This window comes from Parambassis ranga, chromosome 15 (genome assembly GCF_900634625.1).
Source record: "Parambassis ranga chromosome 15, fParRan2.1, whole genome shotgun sequence".
NCBI classification, from domain to species: Eukaryota; Metazoa; Chordata; class Actinopteri; family Ambassidae; genus Parambassis; species Parambassis ranga.
Window position 1 is genome coordinate 20,279,245 of NC_041035.1, and position 17,536 is coordinate 20,296,780.

The 17,536-nt window shown below is 44.5% G+C and overlaps 2 protein-coding genes across 3 annotated transcripts in view; one reads left to right on the plus strand and one right to left on the minus strand.

Annotated features, from left to right (window-relative positions):
- Positions 1 to 10,531, plus strand: part of inpp5a (inositol polyphosphate-5-phosphatase A) — a 119,209-nt gene extending 108,678 nt beyond the window's left edge. The window contains exons 13-16 of one of the 2 annotated variants that reach the window (XM_028423466.1): positions 4,592 to 4,703; positions 7,516 to 7,584; positions 8,513 to 8,600; positions 8,874 to 10,531. In XM_028423466.1, coding sequence (XP_028279267.1) covers positions 4,592 to 4,703; positions 7,516 to 7,584; positions 8,513 to 8,593 — 262 coding nt within the window. In that variant the 3' untranslated portion in view covers positions 8,594 to 8,600; positions 8,874 to 10,531. The remainder of the gene's footprint in view (positions 1 to 4,591; positions 4,704 to 7,515; positions 7,585 to 8,512; positions 8,601 to 8,873) is intronic. The other variant, XM_028423465.1, reaches the window with a different exon arrangement.
- Positions 10,532 to 11,492: 961 nt separating this feature from the next.
- nkx6.2 (NK6 homeobox 2) lies at positions 11,493 to 14,559 on the minus strand. The gene is made up of 3 exons (XM_028423467.1): positions 13,763 to 14,559; positions 13,238 to 13,410; positions 11,493 to 13,071 (listed from the first exon to the last, which is right to left on the minus strand). The coding sequence occupies exons 1-3, from the start codon at positions 14,190 to 14,192 to the stop codon at positions 12,823 to 12,825; spliced, it is 852 nt and encodes a 283-aa protein (XP_028279268.1). The 5' UTR covers positions 14,193 to 14,559; the 3' UTR covers positions 11,493 to 12,822.
- Between the last annotated feature and the right edge of the window lie 2,977 nt (positions 14,560 to 17,536).

Consider the following 17,536-nt stretch of genomic DNA (forward strand, 5'->3'; position numbering starts at 1 on the left):
GGAGAGGAGAGGAGAGGAGAGGAGAGGAGAGGAGAGGAGAGGAGAGGAGAGGAGAGGAGAGGAGAGGAGAGGAGAGGAGAGGAGAGGAGAGGAGAGGAGAGGAGAGGAGAGGAGAGGAGAGGAGAGGAGAGGACCCACTCCCATCTCCCCCCCAAGTCGGAATTATCAATGCTGCCCATAATGCTCACACACACACAGATCCACATGGGAGCAGTTTGCAGTCATACTGATACCCATCAAACACACATCCAACTGCTCTCATAAAGCCATTTTGGACAATAAGAGGGTGATTGACTGCTGCTTATTTTACATATTAATATGAGTTCTTATGGGCAGTGTACACACACACAGACACACACACACACACAGGACATCGACTCATTATCTGTTGCTTATATTTGATAAATCATCTCTGCAACAAGGCAGCGTATTTAAACAACACATATTTCTACATTTTGTAATATTTTGAGTAATAATCAGCTTAAAATCAGTTTCATCTTTAGGACCAGGTCCAAACTGAAACCTCAATATCTCAGAGAGGGAGGATTCAATAAAAAAAACACACCCTGATCTTTCCAAAGAGCCGCTGAAGGTCTGTGTGACAGAGTGTTATTGGGAGAAATGCTTCACATTTAATCACAATAACAGCTGTGTGTCCTTCTCCTCTGATTTATAGAAGGTCCCACCATCATGGTTCTGATATGTCCAGAGTCCAGATAGTCTCCTCTACAAGACTCTGCTGCCAGCGTCTTATGGAGCGATGCATGTAGACATATTTCATGGAATTTCTGTGATATAAAGGCCAAAATAGAAATCTGCATATTAATTAATGCTGTACATTAACAACTTAGACTGTCCTAAAAAAAGGTACAGCATGTATAGTTTGTACTGAAAATGATTAGGATAGGTGATCACCCTGTAAGAGGCTGAGGATTGTTCCCTCAGTACCGATCATCAAACCGTAACTGTCTATGTAACCGAGCAGCAGTGACCCACCGGCGTCTATCTGCTCCCCTGCACACCGGGTTTCGGTGTCTTTTGTTGGTTGTGGTTGTTTCCACGTCATGGTGTCACTGATTGGTCATGTGTCTGTTCCAGTGTGTCCAGCGGGAGTTTATTCTGCTTCTGTCGGGTCTGCCTCCTGGAAATCCAATGTAAACCCACAGAGACCGGACTGATTCTGTGTATAGATCAGAAAATGGATGAGAACAGCTGGCCGGGCTGAAGTTCTAAACAAACAGAACAAATGTGGTTTCTGCACATATCTCCCCTCCTGTAGCCTTTCCCATTGGTTAACATATTAGCCCTCACAGTTTAGCTTGTAAGGTGTGTGTGTGGATTCCTTAAAGCGCAGCACCCTCCTCCTGTCCTCATACACAATAGTTAGAGTTATCAGTTAGGCCATTAATTGGTGTAATTAGTCTTGCTGCGGGCAGTGAGGGTCTGATACGAGCTGACGGCCTCCAGCCCTCACGCCCTCTCGCACCGTTTACCTTCACCGATAACTTTGTGAGCCGGCTAATCGGACACATTAATCACCGTGGCCCCAGCGCGCCGTTCGACTGTTTGCTGTTGCATTAAGACCTGTTATCTGTGTTGGAGGGTGCGGTGCGACAGAAAGGGGAACAACTTATACCTGCACACACACACACAGACAGACAGGGCGCAGAATGGCCCTTTAATGGCCACTGTTGACTATTTTTAATCAGCCTGCCTGTCATTAAAGATGATGGACTGATAGCAGCGTTTTGTTGTTGAAGTGCTTGTGGAAGTTTGCTATCAAGAGGGAGTTCATTGTTTGAAGGAGGTGAGGGGGAAACTTGATTTTCTCTCAATCTCTTTAACACCGAAATGACCCCGGGCTTGTTAGTCAATAAAGCTGAACAGAGTCCCTGATAGGAGGATTGTTCCCAGGCTGTTTAAGGCTGGAGACCGTCCCTCAGGAAGCAGCAGCAGCAGCATTCAGGCCACCCTGAAGTGGAGCAGCCCTTTGAAGACTTTGCTCTTTTCCACCCTCGCTCTGCCTCTTTCTGTCTGATCCGTCTTTATCCCCTCTCCTCTGCCTCCTTGTCTATCTCTGTTTCACTCATCCTATTCTTCATGCTCTCTTTTATCCCAGGATCACTTCTTTTAGCCCTTTGATTAGCATACCAAAACCCCCATGCATTTCCCTCATGGTTTAAGTGCTATTAATGCTAATTGGAGGCAGGGCACTTCTTTAAGGAGCTCTCTGCAGGTCTGTTTGTTCACCTGGTGGGGGGGCCCTGTGGGTGTGCGTGAGCCAGATTGAGGCCACCTTATGGCCCAGCCTTAACCTCATACTAAAAGACCCCACACCCCCCACACACATACAGTATACAGTGTAAACCCAGATCCTGCAGCACTGCTACCTCTGACTCTGTGACTGTATACGGCCGAGGATTAGCATCGATCCCACTGAACTGTCAGTGCTGGATCTGTGGTCTTAGTATGTGCGAGCCTCATTTTATAAAAAGAGCACTGTTCAGGAAATAAGACCAATAATTGGAAATAAAACCAGTTTAATTATTTATTATCAGATACAGAAGCAACCCACAAAAAACTGTCCGATAGCTGCTGTCAGTCTTCTTCTTCTTCTTCTTCTTCTATTTCCTGACTTTTGTTATGACATCAGTCAACATAAGGTTGAATTGGTCATTTATTTGGAACATATCAATATGAATCAATTCTAGAGACATTTTTTGTTCCTTAGAGGACAAAGCTTTATCAAACGAATCCAAAGACTGACATCTGTAAAATGTTTTCATGTGTCCAGACATTCATGGTTGCCAGAGGACAAAGAGAACGTCCAAAAAGTTCCCAGAAATTAACCCTGACTGATTTAGACATCTGATCTGTCCTTAAGTGCAAAGAGAAGGTCCCAGTTTTTACACACATCTCTAAAAGTACATTTTTGTACAGGCATTCAGGGTCAGCAGAGGATCAAATGTGTTAGAGTTCATCCTCTGACAAACATCAGCAGAATGTCTTAAATCTATCACAAAAATGAAGTCACTCTACAAAAGATCGTGGTCCTTAGATGATGTATCCTAACAAATAATGTCACAGTATTCAGTTATACAGACATTCGTGGTCCTCAGGGGATAAAGTCTAACAAATTTGATCCCCTAACTTCTCTCTTCCTCTAACAGCACCATAGGATCTTTAAGTTTTCACTTATGCAGAGTATATAAAAAAAAGCTGTGCAGATGTTCATGGTCTCCACATGATATATCCAATCACATTTGATCTCCTGGATTGTCCTCCTGCTGGTGGCAACAGGTTGAAATTTTCATCTGTGGTTTTAAATATCTAAAGGGAGAGAGTGAACATTCTGTACGTTCGTGGTTCTCAGAGGATGAATCTTACTGATAACCACAGCACATGCATAATGCAGGTTGACGGCGGTAGCATTAGCAGCAGAGATTTAAAAGCAATAGTACTGATAGAAAAAGAGAAGCGGAGGCGTATTCTGCTCCAGCACAAAGTCCAATTAAGCTATCAGAGCTTGGCGAGTGTGATGAATGGAAATGCAGGCGTGTGTGTGTTTATTTTATCATTAGGATATCAGAGAAGAGGCACTTTGTGTTATGCTACGGTTAGCACGCGTGGCACTGGAGGAGCAAATTGGATCGGTATTACAGTATATAAGCCCGGTCTTACATCCTGATGAGCGCCGACAAACAAATTGGATTGGTGGTGTGTAAATCTGAAGCAGTTTGATGAGCCGAAGGGCCAAATTGAATTCTCAACAATGTAAATCTGTATCAGCTCGATGGCTCCCCGCCCGACTCCAGGCCTGCCGCCGCTTAAATCATGCGATTGTTCCCTGCTGTTCCAAGATACAATCTCTCTTGGCCATTTGCCGCGGCACCTAATCTGTTTTTGATGACCGTGTAGGGATGTAGCTATACATATGGGCAACTGAATCTCCCTCTGCTGCACTCTGCCTCTCATTCTTTCTTTTTTATTATTCTCCCTCCTTCACACACACACACACACAACCTGTACAGTTGGCAGAAGGAGATTGAGCCATCCATGTGTGTTGATTCAGGAGATTACTCAGATGATTGCTCATACAAATGGACCTCCTGTTTTCTTGGGAAAACATTTAGATCTCTGTCTGATATTTATTACGTCTGTTGATTCATCATATTTATGGCTTTCCTTATTGGCTCTCTTGTGCAAACACTTTACCAGAAAATACACTTTACGCTCTGAGATATATCCTCTTTTAATTGCAGCTGAACTAGTCAATTGTCTGCTAGTCTGAGTCTGACAGCTCCGAGGCGGGCGGGCGTCGAATAGGGTCAGGACAGGACAGCCTGGCCTCCAACATTTGCAAGCAGCATCCATAAAAGCAGCCTCTAGGGGCTGACTTTCACTAATAACTTCCCTCTTTAGGGGAATATCTTTCACACAGTTGCAGGTGTGAACTCCTTGAGTTCTGCTGATTCAGCGGATTCATCCTCGAGGAGACCCAGTTGGCTTCTGGGTCTCCGAGATGGTCTGGAAGTCGTGTGTGTACCCGGATATCACTTGTACTGATGCTTCTGTGTGTGTGTGTCTGCAGTTATCCATACAGTGAAGACAGCAGTCAGGGGAAGCAGTACATGAACACCAGATGCCCCGCCTGGTGTGACCGGATCCTCATGTCTGCCTCTGCCAGAGACCTGGTCTTGAAGGTGAGCCTGTCTGTCTATCCCCCCTTCAGCTCCAGCAGCTTCTGCTCCCGCGTCGCTCCACAGATGGAAGGATGAGGCGTCCACCCAGACACCAGTGCATACATCCCCACGCTGATAGAGTTCAAACGGGTTCCCAGTTTTCTTCACAAAGCCTCAGATCTGTCGAACCATGTCGGCCCCCGCCCAGCTTCAAATCCATCCCCAGCACTATAAACACCAGCCAATCTGCCACCTCCGCCTCCTCCTCCTCACACAGCCCGCTGCAGTCTGTTCACTTTATATATCTATGTTTGCTGGATTAGTTAAAACCCTTACAACCTTAGATCTGCCTTCACTTTCAGCCTCTTATCTCGGCCGTTGTAATGCTGGCTCCACATGCTGCACCTTGATGTGTTGTCAGCACAGTTTAGCACATTCTTTATGTTTATGCCTTTTTTTATGAAGGCTAAATTAAATTGTTAAATCTTCTCCATGCAAGCTGGCAGTAGAGCTTTCTTTGCATCATCCTGCAGAGGAGATGGGAATCTTGAACTATCAGAACTAAGTTGTTGGACAGTCTAAGGCCCCGTTCACACTGGACAAAGTCAGTCCAGCTAGAGTAGGATTGAATCCAGATCGCCTTTAAGCTGGATACATTCAGACCTATTTTCAAATCTGGTTATCACACAAGCGTGTCCGCGCTCAATCCAGCTTAACCCAGCTTGTTTGTTGTCCTGCAAACCACTAGGTGGCGCCTCGTAATATACGTGCACGTATGCGTCGTGTTTTTTTTTTTGTCCCGTGTTGCTCGTTCTTTCGGTTTTTTTTTGTTTATTCCTTTGTAGCCCTGTGGAAAATAAACTCGGAGCAAAGCTGTCGTAGTTCGCCTGTTGTTTACATGTGGCTTTTGTACACGACCGGAAGTATCACTTCGCTAGCAGGATTCGCTAGCCACATTTACATTCAGACCTGAGCCAGATGTAAGCCAATCCAGCTAGATCCACCTCCGAGAGGTGGACTGAAATTAGACTCCACAATGAGGCAAAAACTTTGGCTTAGTGTGATTTAAGATGGACGCCCAGCTATAGTGGAATGTGATTCATTTCCATTGATTTAGGTGTGCATTGTCATTATTTTAGAAAGTCAGCCACTAAAGTCCACTTTCCCTTTGGAGGTCTTTCATCTGTTAATGTGTGTGAAAGAGACGCAGCAGTGCATTGTACAGTAGCAGTGCACGGCGGGGGGCGCTCAGGAAGTTTGGCTTTCTTTTGTCCGCCTCAGATGAGAAATTCCTTCCTGATCTTTCTTCTTCTGACTGACTGTGCAGCCCGGCTGCAACAATACCTGCTCACTGCTCCACGGTAGCTGCTAGAAAAGCAACTGTTTCCCCCACTTAATGTGTCAGAGTTATGTAAAAGGTGATTCACACACACAGCTGGTCGGTTGTTTGCTTTTCTTCCCCTCAAGCACCGGCTAATTGCTTGTAATGCAGACACAGAGTGGAACAGTTAGTGTGTTCGCAGATTGGCTGATGATTCACTGAGCAGGCTCTCTCTGGCTCTGAGCGTTACAGATTGTTGAGACATGGGCCCGTAAACAGCCCAGCGCGTGGCGTCATCTATCATGGCACGGTCGGTTAACTCGCCATCATGTTATTTTCTGCTTGCCGAGCCCTAACACGCCAAAGGTTGCCCACTGGCTGTGCGGTGCGGCACCAGCTCCGGGAGCGCTGGTAATGAATGTTTAGCCGAGCGAGCGCTCCCTCTCTGCCGGAGGGCCCCGGGTAATTTGTTTATCTGTCTAAAGATTATGCAGCCCGAAAATCCACAATTTTATGCTGCCTTTGTAAATTATCAAGTGTGCGTTTGATGAATGTATCCCGGGCTGTGGGAGGCAGCGGCTGCCAGACAAATAGAGAGGGTGGCAGTGCGTGGCCCGCTGAGGAAAGGTAGTGAGGTGGAGGCGCGGCGTGTGCTGACCCTGCTCCGCCGCAGGATTGGTCTGAAGTTAATTTGGATTTGGCTTCGTGGTTCATTCTCAGCCTCTCTGTCTCTTTCTTGTGAGGCGACGGTGCAGCTCACACAGCCACCAGCCTCTGTGTGTGTGCTGTTTAAAAAGTCCTTAGTTCAACCACACCGGTGTGATTTATACTCACAGGCTGCAGATTCATGTGCGAGCGCTTCTGCAGAAAGCGATACAGAAACAGGATTCTCTCAGATGACAGAGGGAGTGTGTGAGGTCGACAGGCACGTGTTCACTTTGCAGATTTCCCCTCAGGAAAGCTGCGTTAGCTTGAAGGACCTCAGGCCTCCTTCGCTTAGCGTACACCAGGCATGTTTTCTTAGCTTTGCAGTCTGAGGCCGAAATTTCACAACTTTATTTACACATTCGTTGACATGTACAGCTCCATGTTGATGTCCCTGGGTTGGTTGGTGTGGCAGTCAGACTGTAGCATTAGCTAACCAGCAGTGACAGCTTTCTCATGGCTTTGCTGCTGTCCCAATATTCCTTCCTAATTTCTCATTGATATTCAGGAGTGTTTATGTACGACTGATCTCCTTTATGTGACACCACCAGTAAAATAATCCACATTTCGTTGACACAAATTGTTGTTGTGCTGCGTGAAGACACAAAAAAAACCTTTTATTTTGAAAACACCTACATGATGCTGCTAATTGTGGTTAATGAAACCGCTGTGTTGATTGTTCATCCATGAATGTGTCATACAACATGACAGGAGCCTGCAATGTGTGTGTGTGTGTGTGTGTGTATGAAACACACACTCTGGTCCTCAGCTTTGCATCACACCCCATTTGATTTTGTGTCTCTGCAGCCTGAAAATGAAGAGAAGTCTGTAGTCTATGATAACATTGGGCCCAATGTCTGCATGGGGGACCACAAGGTAACAATGAGGGCCCTGCCCACTTCCTCACTGTGTGTGTGTGTGTGTGTGACTGTGCTGTTATTAAACTGTGAACATGTGTGAAAGGACAACGACTTAAACTCCAGCTCTGTCCTTTATAATGATTTAAATAGTGAACATGCTAACTGTTGACCCAGGCTGGAAACATGTTTCTTTCTGCTGTGAAGCTGGACTTTTATCATGGAAGTCTATGGGGATGGACCAGCTCCTAGAGGCCACTGAGGGAACTGCACACATGTTCTCAGCCAATATCATTTAGTGTAGGTAAACATGAGTGGTATACTCCCGGGGTTAGCTCCTGTGGCTAACCCTGGGAGCATACCACTCATGTTTACATACAGAAGCTGTCCATCATTTTTTATTCTTTAACCAGGTCATAGTTTGTGGATAGAGACGTTAGTATTCAACATTTTTTGGACACTTTGAGCACCATGACGTTTTCTCTATAAAGCTGTGTGAGCCACAGGAGTAACCACTGTATCAATGGTTTCACAGCCAGCCGCAGCTTCAGTCCAACTTTATGTCTTTAAATCAAAAGTTTCCATATTTCAAGGAGGATCTTTGAAAAACAGAAGTGTGTGAGAGGTCAGGCTGACGGTGCAGAAAGTGTTAAACAGTGTCAGACAGAATGTGAGAGAGAGGCGCCTGAACTCAGGTCTTTCATCATTACACAGTGTGTGTGTGTGTGACCTGCGCACACTGCTGCAGCCGTCACACGGCCGCTAAAATCACAGCCGCCTATGTTTAAAAAATGTCCAGTGTCGTTAGCACACAGGCCCAAAAACCCTGTGCTGGTATGTGAGTTTAACCTGTGTGTCTCGGGGAGGGGGGAGACATGGGGGGGGGGGGGGGAGAGTTTGTGCTGATTTTTCTCACCGTGGTCTGTCTCTCTCTGTCCCCCTGCCAGCCTGTCTTCCTGTCCTTCCGAATAACAGCGGGGGCAGGTAAACCTAATGCAAATAAGCACAAGTGTTGTGTGGTGCAGTGATGTCGTGGTAAATATGATTTTTTTCTTTCTTCTTCCCATTGTTGCCATTGTTTGCTTTGAGTTGCTTGATTTTATTCATTACTGTTTTTGCACAGAAGTGTTTTATTCCAGAATAAAACATGAGGAGTGGACAGATGTCCCCTGACTGCTTAAAATGCTGCAGACATTTTAAGACATGAACTGAACAGCTCGGATCTTTGTACATTTCTCTGCTTTCACACTTTTCCTTTTCTTTTTCTCTCCCCCCCTCTCCCTCCCTCCCTCCCTCCCCCACCTACAGGGAAGTGTTGCCAAAGGGGGGAGAACATATTCCGTGAAGCGCCTCTGTGAGAACACACACACACACTTTGCACAAGTTTTCAGCAGTGCTGACCAGTTGCAGTTGTCCAGACCACCTCCACCTCCTCCTCCTCCACCTCCTCCTCCTCCTCCTCCCATCCTCCCCCCTTCTCTCCATAAAACACTTGTTGAGATGTGGACGAGCACCCCGAGAGACAACACACACACATCGCTGACCTCACCGTTGCCATGCAACCCCATTGCCCAGAAGAAGAAGACAAGAAAAGGACGGACTCTTTTCCACGCCACAGCCCTCATCGCCAAAACTCTAACCCCAACCAGTCCTACTACACTTTTAGACACCTACTCGCCACTTATAGACGCCTCTGTGTATAGAAGCTGTTTCCATACAATATGTAAGGTGTTTTAAAAAAAAGTGCAATGCAAAAAAAGTTGTATATCTATATAGTTAGGTTTATTTGTACATTGGACAGTATAACATAGAGTTGTTGATGGTTTTAGTGCCGTTCTCTTTTTTTTTTTGACCAAACTTTGTTTGTGGTCCCTTTGTTGGAATAGATTTTAAAAAAACTGCATTTATTTCAACAATTTATACATTATATATATTATGACGATGATGATTTTTTTTTTGAGTTATTGTTGTTGTTGTTGTTTTTGTTGTTGTGTGCACAACACACGGCCATGCCTGACACATCCGTTGAGTCTCGTTTTATATACTGTACTTTTTAAAGAGATAATTTATAATTCTTACCAAAATGTTGATGCTGAAGTGCGCGCGCACACACACACACACACACACACACACACACACACACACACACACACACACACACACACACACACACACACACACACGGTGACCTTTGAATAAGAGGAGTCAGTGATTTATTGCCTATCCAAGAATGTTTTAAGCAGTGCCATAGACCATGCAAGTATAAATATATATATAGATAATGTTTCATATATAGCACTCTCACACATTATTATCTTACTCTAACTTATTTCTATAATGTTATGGTTCTGAATGTGATATTTTAGGCTTGGGTATCCTTTTTTTTGTCTATTTTTTTGTTACTGCGTTATGGTGCCAAGTATCCTACACAGGACGTGAAGTGTCTTATAGCCGGTGGATGGAGACAGGAACTCTAAGGCAGGGTGCAGCAGGTGGAGCAGGTGGAGCAGCGAGGCTCGCTTCTTCTGCGTGTTCTGTATGTAGCCTTCAGTGCGGATCATCGGAGCATTAAAGCGCCAGCGTTTCTTTTTGTATCGGTTTCATTTACTACACTACAGGTTTCAGCTGTGGAGCCGCAGATCGATCCTCTGTGGTTTTTGTTTTTGTTCCATCTGAATCACTGCAGGTGGAGATGATTTGGTGCCTGCTGCAGGTTTTATGTGTTTTTTGTGTTATTTGGTTCGTAGGCAAAAAGTTTAAAAACAACAAAAAGCATCAGAGGTTCTGCTTGTTTCTGTTCCAGCTGCTCAGTGTGAGTATTCTGTAGGAGTATAAGCCGCAGTTTTTTCTTCTTCACTCCATCTTATTAAAGCAGGTAGAGATTTTATTCTAGCCCCTTCTGGACGGGCCTGGCCTCTATACTGTAGGTGATGCACTTCTCAAGCAATAAAAACCATTAGAGCTCAGTGTGGCTGTTTGTCCTCTTCTTCTTCTTCTTCTTTGACGCCATGTTTGACTGTTAGAAACTCATTTTATACTAAATTAAATTCAGTTTTGTTTTTGACGTGCTGTAAAAATGCGCAAAAACACGGTGCCACTTTGTGCAGTCTGATGCGCAACCAGGAACAACGTGGAGGCCCGAAATGAAGCACATATATATACTTATAAATGTTAACTTATTTTAACGTTGCACAGTGTAAAATTAATCATTTGGAATTTTAGTCACTGAATTAAATTCGATTTTACATTATTTTATGTTTTAAATCCACAAAAATAAAAATACAATTATATTACTATAATTCAAATATAACACACACTCCCCCTTAAATATTTATTTTTTATATATAGCAGGTTTTCGCCTTATTTGTTTTTTATTATTATTATTAAAATTAACTGTCGGTTCATTTCAGGGGCTTCCATTGAGTTGGACTCTCTCAGCTGTAGTACCTCTTTGTGGACAGAGGGGGAGCACTTCTGTCTGTCCTCATTTTATGTCAAAGAGAATAAAACCGCAATTAATGGTGCTTTTATAATAATGAATAAGTACCAGTGATGCTGCTGAACACCACACACACACACTAAATATAACATTAATTTTACCTGAAAAAATATCAGGCAATAAGAAATGAAATTATTTTTACCATTTAAAAAATAATCAAACATCTACCTCAAATTCTATCATTATTTTAAAATATATATTAAAATTAATACCGTTTGATAAAGTCGTTTTTCCTGCTTGTAATAATTGATAATAGATAATAACTGTTGAATTTAATTAAAAAAAGAAATTGATGCTACAGATTTAATAAATAATAAAATTCCAAAATTCTTTTAAAACAACTTTCTTTTTTCTCATAAATTGTGGCCAATAATAAAATTCAACTATCAATCGTCATGAATTTATCTTTAATTTATATTAAGCCCATACATTAAAACAAAAACAAGAACAAAACAAAAAATGCTTGTTAAATAATTTATTCATAATACAAAGTTTTTTTTTCTTCCTATAACCTTCCCGGAAGCGATAATAACTCTTTAGATCCAACACAACCCATGTTTCCTGCTCCGCTGAGGTAAAACACAAACTTCAAATCAAAGCAAAGCGAAGTGATGTCGTTAAAACAAGCTGCTCTTTTTTTTAACCTTTTTTCTTTTTCAGTGATTATTTACAGCGTGTTGCGTCTTTACAGGTATGTGCCGGAGCTGGATGGAGAACGGAATAAAAAAAAACACTGCGGGAATAAAAAGGAAGCAGCCGGGGAATCTGAGAGGGGGGGGGGGGTAATATAAGCGCGTCAGGGCTGCAGGGGGGGGGGGGGGGGGCTGCTTCAAACAACATAACTTATTCAGTAAAAAATATATACAATCACAAACCATTCACTCTGCTCAAACCTGCGCCCTCCTCACTCTCTTTGCCTTTTAGGACAGTGGATACCCTGGTTAATCTGAGCTTTAGAAGCATCACAGGCCCCGTTTACACCTGCCATTTTAAACATGCGTCTGGAATCCGGATCAGTGTCGGCTGACGGTCACCTCCCGAAACACCAACGGCTGCTTTTCTGAGACCAAAATCCTTTTTTTTTTAAAAGCTGAATTTTTCAAAAATAATGAAAATCTGCAGGTTAAATTATTCTGAACGGATTACAGAATAATACATGATACAATATACTTCTGTGAATTATAAGACAGGAGAGAAACAGACTTGCTGCTGCAGGTGAGGCAGCTGGTGTCAGGGGTGGAGGTGTGTCTGCAAAGAATGTAACAAGTGTGATGGATTTAAAATAAGTCAGCATGGAGGTCTCATCATGAGGCAGACACTGATCCGGACTGTGCGTATTATATATTTTGTCTACATGTACACCCGCTGTTAAAACTCCATTTCAATGCGTAAAAACTGATTTGCGTCGCCAAAACAAGTTCCCTCTCCCGGTGTTAGTGTCCGTGCAGCCGGCTCGGCACCGTCAGCCTGCTTTAAGTCCAGTGCTGACAGGAGTTACAGCTCCGTGTTCACAGTCAGTGGGTTTGGATGCAGCCAAACGCGTCTTTGGCCACGTTTTGGTGAGCGCGTCTTCCGTGCGTCATGGCACACACTTTGTTTTTTTACGCATTTGTGTGTTTTTTTGTTTACGCTGAGCAGAAACGCGTTCCCGTCAGACGTACGTCCGGTGATGACAGGTGGAAACGGGGTCAGAAAGAGTGCGACAAGTCTCTGCTGCTGGACTCCTTTTGGTCCATGCGCCCCGGCAGCTGCGGCCCATCACAAGGTGTCCGAGCTGTTACTGCAGGGGCTGATCAGCGCCAGGTTGGTGGCCTTGTGCTTTTTCAACAGTCTCGTGATTTTCTCGTCGTCTGAATTTGGGTCCAGTGGTTTGTTGTACTCGTCGTCCTCCTCGTTATCCGAGCTCTCCTTCATTTTCTCTGTCTCCGAGTCGTGCTTCTTCTTGGCCGAGGCCATTTCTGCTGCGTGTTTCTTCCGCCATTTGGTTCTTCTGTTCTGAAACCAGACCTGTTGAGGAGGGAAAGCGCACAGATGCTCAACAGGTGCAGAGACAGACAATAATAATAATAATAATAATAATAATAATAATAATAATAATAATAATAATAAAAGCAAAAATAACAGTGGATGTCAAGTAATAATATCTAGCCCTGTGAAAATGAGCAGCCTTTACCTTGACTTGGCTCTCGGTCATTCCTAAGGAGTAGGCCAGGCGCGCTCTCTCGGGTCCGGCCAGGTATTTTGTCTGCTCGAAGGTTTTTTCCAGTGCAAAAATCTGCTGTCCTGAAAAAGTCGGCCTGGAGTGTTTCTTCTTGCCGTCCTTGTCCACCATCATGCTAGCCTGAGCTGAAAAACAGAGGGCACGGTTACTTATAAATATAACAGACAATAAATACCAATACAGAAGGATAACGAGCCTGGGATCAACTTTAAATGTGGCATGTTCTGTTTTCTGGAAACCTTCCACAGTCTGATCAGCTCAGACGTGTTTCGGGGCTTCCTCTCTGACAGAGGTCTCGGGGTCGTGTTGATGGGCCTGCGGCTGTTTCTGTTGTGTTTGTGCATTTTATAATGTCTAAAATCAAGCCGTGACCCTCAGGAACACTCTGCACCCTCACACTCACGCCCTGGCTGTCCTAAACTCACACTATCCCATGAAATGCGCACACACACACACACACACACACAGAGGACTTACTTGGACACGGAACGCGTGGGTCCCTCCACGGAGATCCCTGCATCACGCCTGGCCAGAAAATGGGCGCCCTGCCCGGTAGCTCAGCCAGGGGCTTCGGGTACCGTGACATCGCCGGGCTGAAGTACATCCCCGCCGCCGCAGCGGCCGCGGTGGTCGCCAGGCCGTTTATCCGGGGGAATCCAGACAGCAGCTGTCCGGCAGTGGTGACGGGTCTCCCCAGAATGTCGCTTATTCCGTGCGGGGTGGCCCCGGCGATCTGGGAGTTGAGGCTGGAGAGAGAAGGCGCCTTGAAGCCCGCCGGGCTCTGCTGCAGCGCGTACGGGAACAGGGAAGTCTTCATCTCGGTCATATTGTGCAACGCCGCCAGCGGGGTGCTGCCCAGAACGAAAGCACTCTGCCGGTTAGCCTCCATCTGCCCGACCGCTAACATTTGTGAGCATGAACCGCCAAACTCGCCTGGATAAGAAAAAACCTGCAAACAAACTAGTGAGAGTTCCGGAAGGCGCAGAGCGGACTGCCGGGCCACCTCTGCCGCCTCTGCCGCCGGTATCCTGGCTGCGGACGGAGACTCTGCAGATGTTGGAAAACTTGAGGGGGGAAAGAAAAGCGAACTCTCTCGGGAAGTGGAGGGCTCGGCGAGAAGCCCACGGAACCAACGCGTCTCCGCTGTGTTTGTTTTGGTCGCTCAGCTGGGAGGAGGCAGCGTGCGGCCGGCGCGGGACCCCTCGGACGGGCTGGTGATGGTTTCAGTGGTTCTGATGGGAACCATAAAGAGCGCCGGACACGTCTTTCCATAAATTGAGTCGCTCTATGCTGAAGAGTGAAGCGGGACTCACTGATAACAGCGCAGCCACCTGCACGCGCGCTATTCCCATTGGGCAAAGGCTGAGGGAGACGGGCCTCCTGATTGGAGGAGCCGGAAACTCCAAAGGCGGCTTTGCTTGGACGGATGCTGCGTTGACGTGCTGTCGGAAATAGGAGTAGTCATCTCAAAAAATTCTCATAACTGATGATCACTGTGTTGATCTTTTTTTCTGAGTGTTTGATAAATCTAAGAAAAAGCACACAGGCGAGCAGAAAACATTTGTTCCGATTATTGATTAGTTTGGAACATTTGTATATTTTTTATACTATAACTTGAATTAAAACGCAGACTTGTTAGTGCCCGTTTTCTGCATCGTTTAAGTTATTTCAACGCTGTGTTTATGATGGAAAGCGTGTTGTCGGAGGAGTCCGTGAACGCACCAGGAGGGTCACTCTATTAAGATCTTTAGCGGCGCTGTTAATGATGCGTCCCGCACTGTGGAAATCATTGTTTCCACGTATGACAGAGAGTATATACATTTACATTAAAAGCTGTTCACGCGGAGTGGGTTCAACAGACGGAAGGAAACAAAAGATTCATCGTGGTTTTTTTTTTAGTGGGTATGAGGGGACATTTTTTTATTTTAAATCTTTATCCATAAGAAAAAATAAACTTCCGTGATTTTCGTTAACATTTTGCACATTATAATTATTTTAATAATTTTCTGTGCTTGTTTTTTTTCATTTCACCCACTTTTGATTGTCAGTAGATCCAGGTCATTAAACTCATCATCACATCATAGACCTGCGTGGTTTTTTTTATATGAGTGAGATAATCTGCTTTTTCCCCACACAAACTATGTTATTACGGTGAAAGTGTGTGTGTGTGTGTGTGTGAGAGAGAGAGAGAGAGAGAGAGAGAGAGAGAGCAGGCCGCGCTCCAGTCATCACTCTGAGTGCTGTAATATTTTATGGAGATGTGAGACGGTTGTAAGAGTGAAATATGGCCCACGTTAGCATTTGAAAGGCTTCAGCAAATGCACCTTGCTGCCCATTTGCTCACCGGGGAAAAGATTGTGGATTTTAAAAGGTTTTCAACGCGAGGTGATTCACAATTTTGACTGTATTTCTTCAAGCTGAAGGGATGCAGTGCGCACGCTTTCTAATCCTGTAAATGGCCCTCTATTTCTAATTTATATCCGTATATTTCCCTCTGATTGTATACATTTCATTTTATCATCTTGTTTTAAGGTCTTTGTAAAAAAAAAAAAAGATCACTCTGGGATGCTGGGAGGAAAAAAAATAAGTTTTTAAGGCAGTCCTGTCCTTAGGGTTTGTAAGATGGTGTCAGTGCGTTAAATGGAGCGGTGACTGGCTGACCTGCAGGGAGATCAATGCCGCAAAGATTGGCACTTTTTCCGGCTCATCTGCAGCCAAAGATGAGAGCTGCCAACCAGCCCGTCACAGCCGCAGCTTCACATAATGAAGGATTTGAATTTTTATCTCCTAAATTTGCAGGTAATTTAAAGTTTAAACCCTTTAAACCTAGATTTGTTACACACATGGACGCTGCCCTCAGTGACTGGAAGGGAGGCGGAAAGGATTTATTAAACCGATAAAATCCTATTTATTTCTATTCAATTAAGCAGCACACAGAGCTGGTCCCAGCACACATAATAATAACAACATAATTCTTCTTTGAATTTCTAACGAAATGATAATAAAATAACATAAAACACGTGTTTAGAAAGCACTAAAATACATTTGATCTCTTTATTTTGCTGTATTGTTTAAATGTAATTATAATAGTATTAAATATAAACCTGTTGCTCAGATCGCTGCCTGATTTATTGAGCATACACTCGCTTGTCTTTTTAGGGATGGGTCGTTGGCCCGCTGATGGCGCGCACCGCGGGCCTTCCTTTGTCCCTCCATCCAATAGGTTAATAAACAGCATGAAGATAATCTTATCTGAGTGTAACCTCCAACAAATGGGAATTGACAGAGCAGAGACGGGCGAGATAAGCAGCTGTTGGGACAAAAAGACGCTTGTTGGAGTGTGTGGACGCAGCGCAGGCTGCTGCCCTGACGCTCGCTGCTCCTCTGCGCAGTTCACACGGAGGCAAACAGCAAACACACAGGCCCGCATTAAGAAGTCATACATCATCAGTCCAAATAAAAAACTGCTAACAGATGCTCTTGATTATATTACAATAATAACAACAATAACATTCCACATCTTTAAAATGTTTAATTGATCCCACATATGTATCGTCTCGGTGGACTCTCATATCCTACAAAAGACAAGGACCAGGACAAGGGGCCCCTTTTCAAACCTGGTCTCATGTAAAGTCAGAGCTGAGGAGAGCAGCAGAGGGCGCCTGTATAATTTAACCAGCAGCGCCCTCTAGTGGAAGACATTCTAACTAATTTAAATAATTCACTACAGCACAGGGATCAGAAGTGACAGGGGCCAGAACATAAACATGAATCAGGATAAATGAGCTGAAATTCATCCCACAACTCTGAACTGACACACACGGCCTGTGTGTGCCTCTTTTAAAGGATAACATTTTCTTTAACATACATAACACAAAAAATATTTTGGGCTATTAAAATTATAGCAGTACTAAAAGGATACAAATACAGAGGAAAGAGACCTGGAGGGAAAGAAAAGTCCTCATGATACACTTTATTTTCCTAAAGGGAAAAAATCACATTAAACAGCAACACAACACTTCTGACATATATCACTGTGGCACGAAGCTCTGCGGCGCCCCCTGCTGCTGAAATAAAAAGCTTGAAGCACCTGGTATTGTCCGGCTGTCCCCCATCCAAGTAATAACCGGACGGGATTCTGCTTCACACCTTTATTGTTTCTCCTCTCCCACCAGTGCCTGTACAGTTTCACTGTGATAGTGAAAAGGTCCCAGGTGATGAATACACAGCAGCAGTACAATGCAGCAGCAT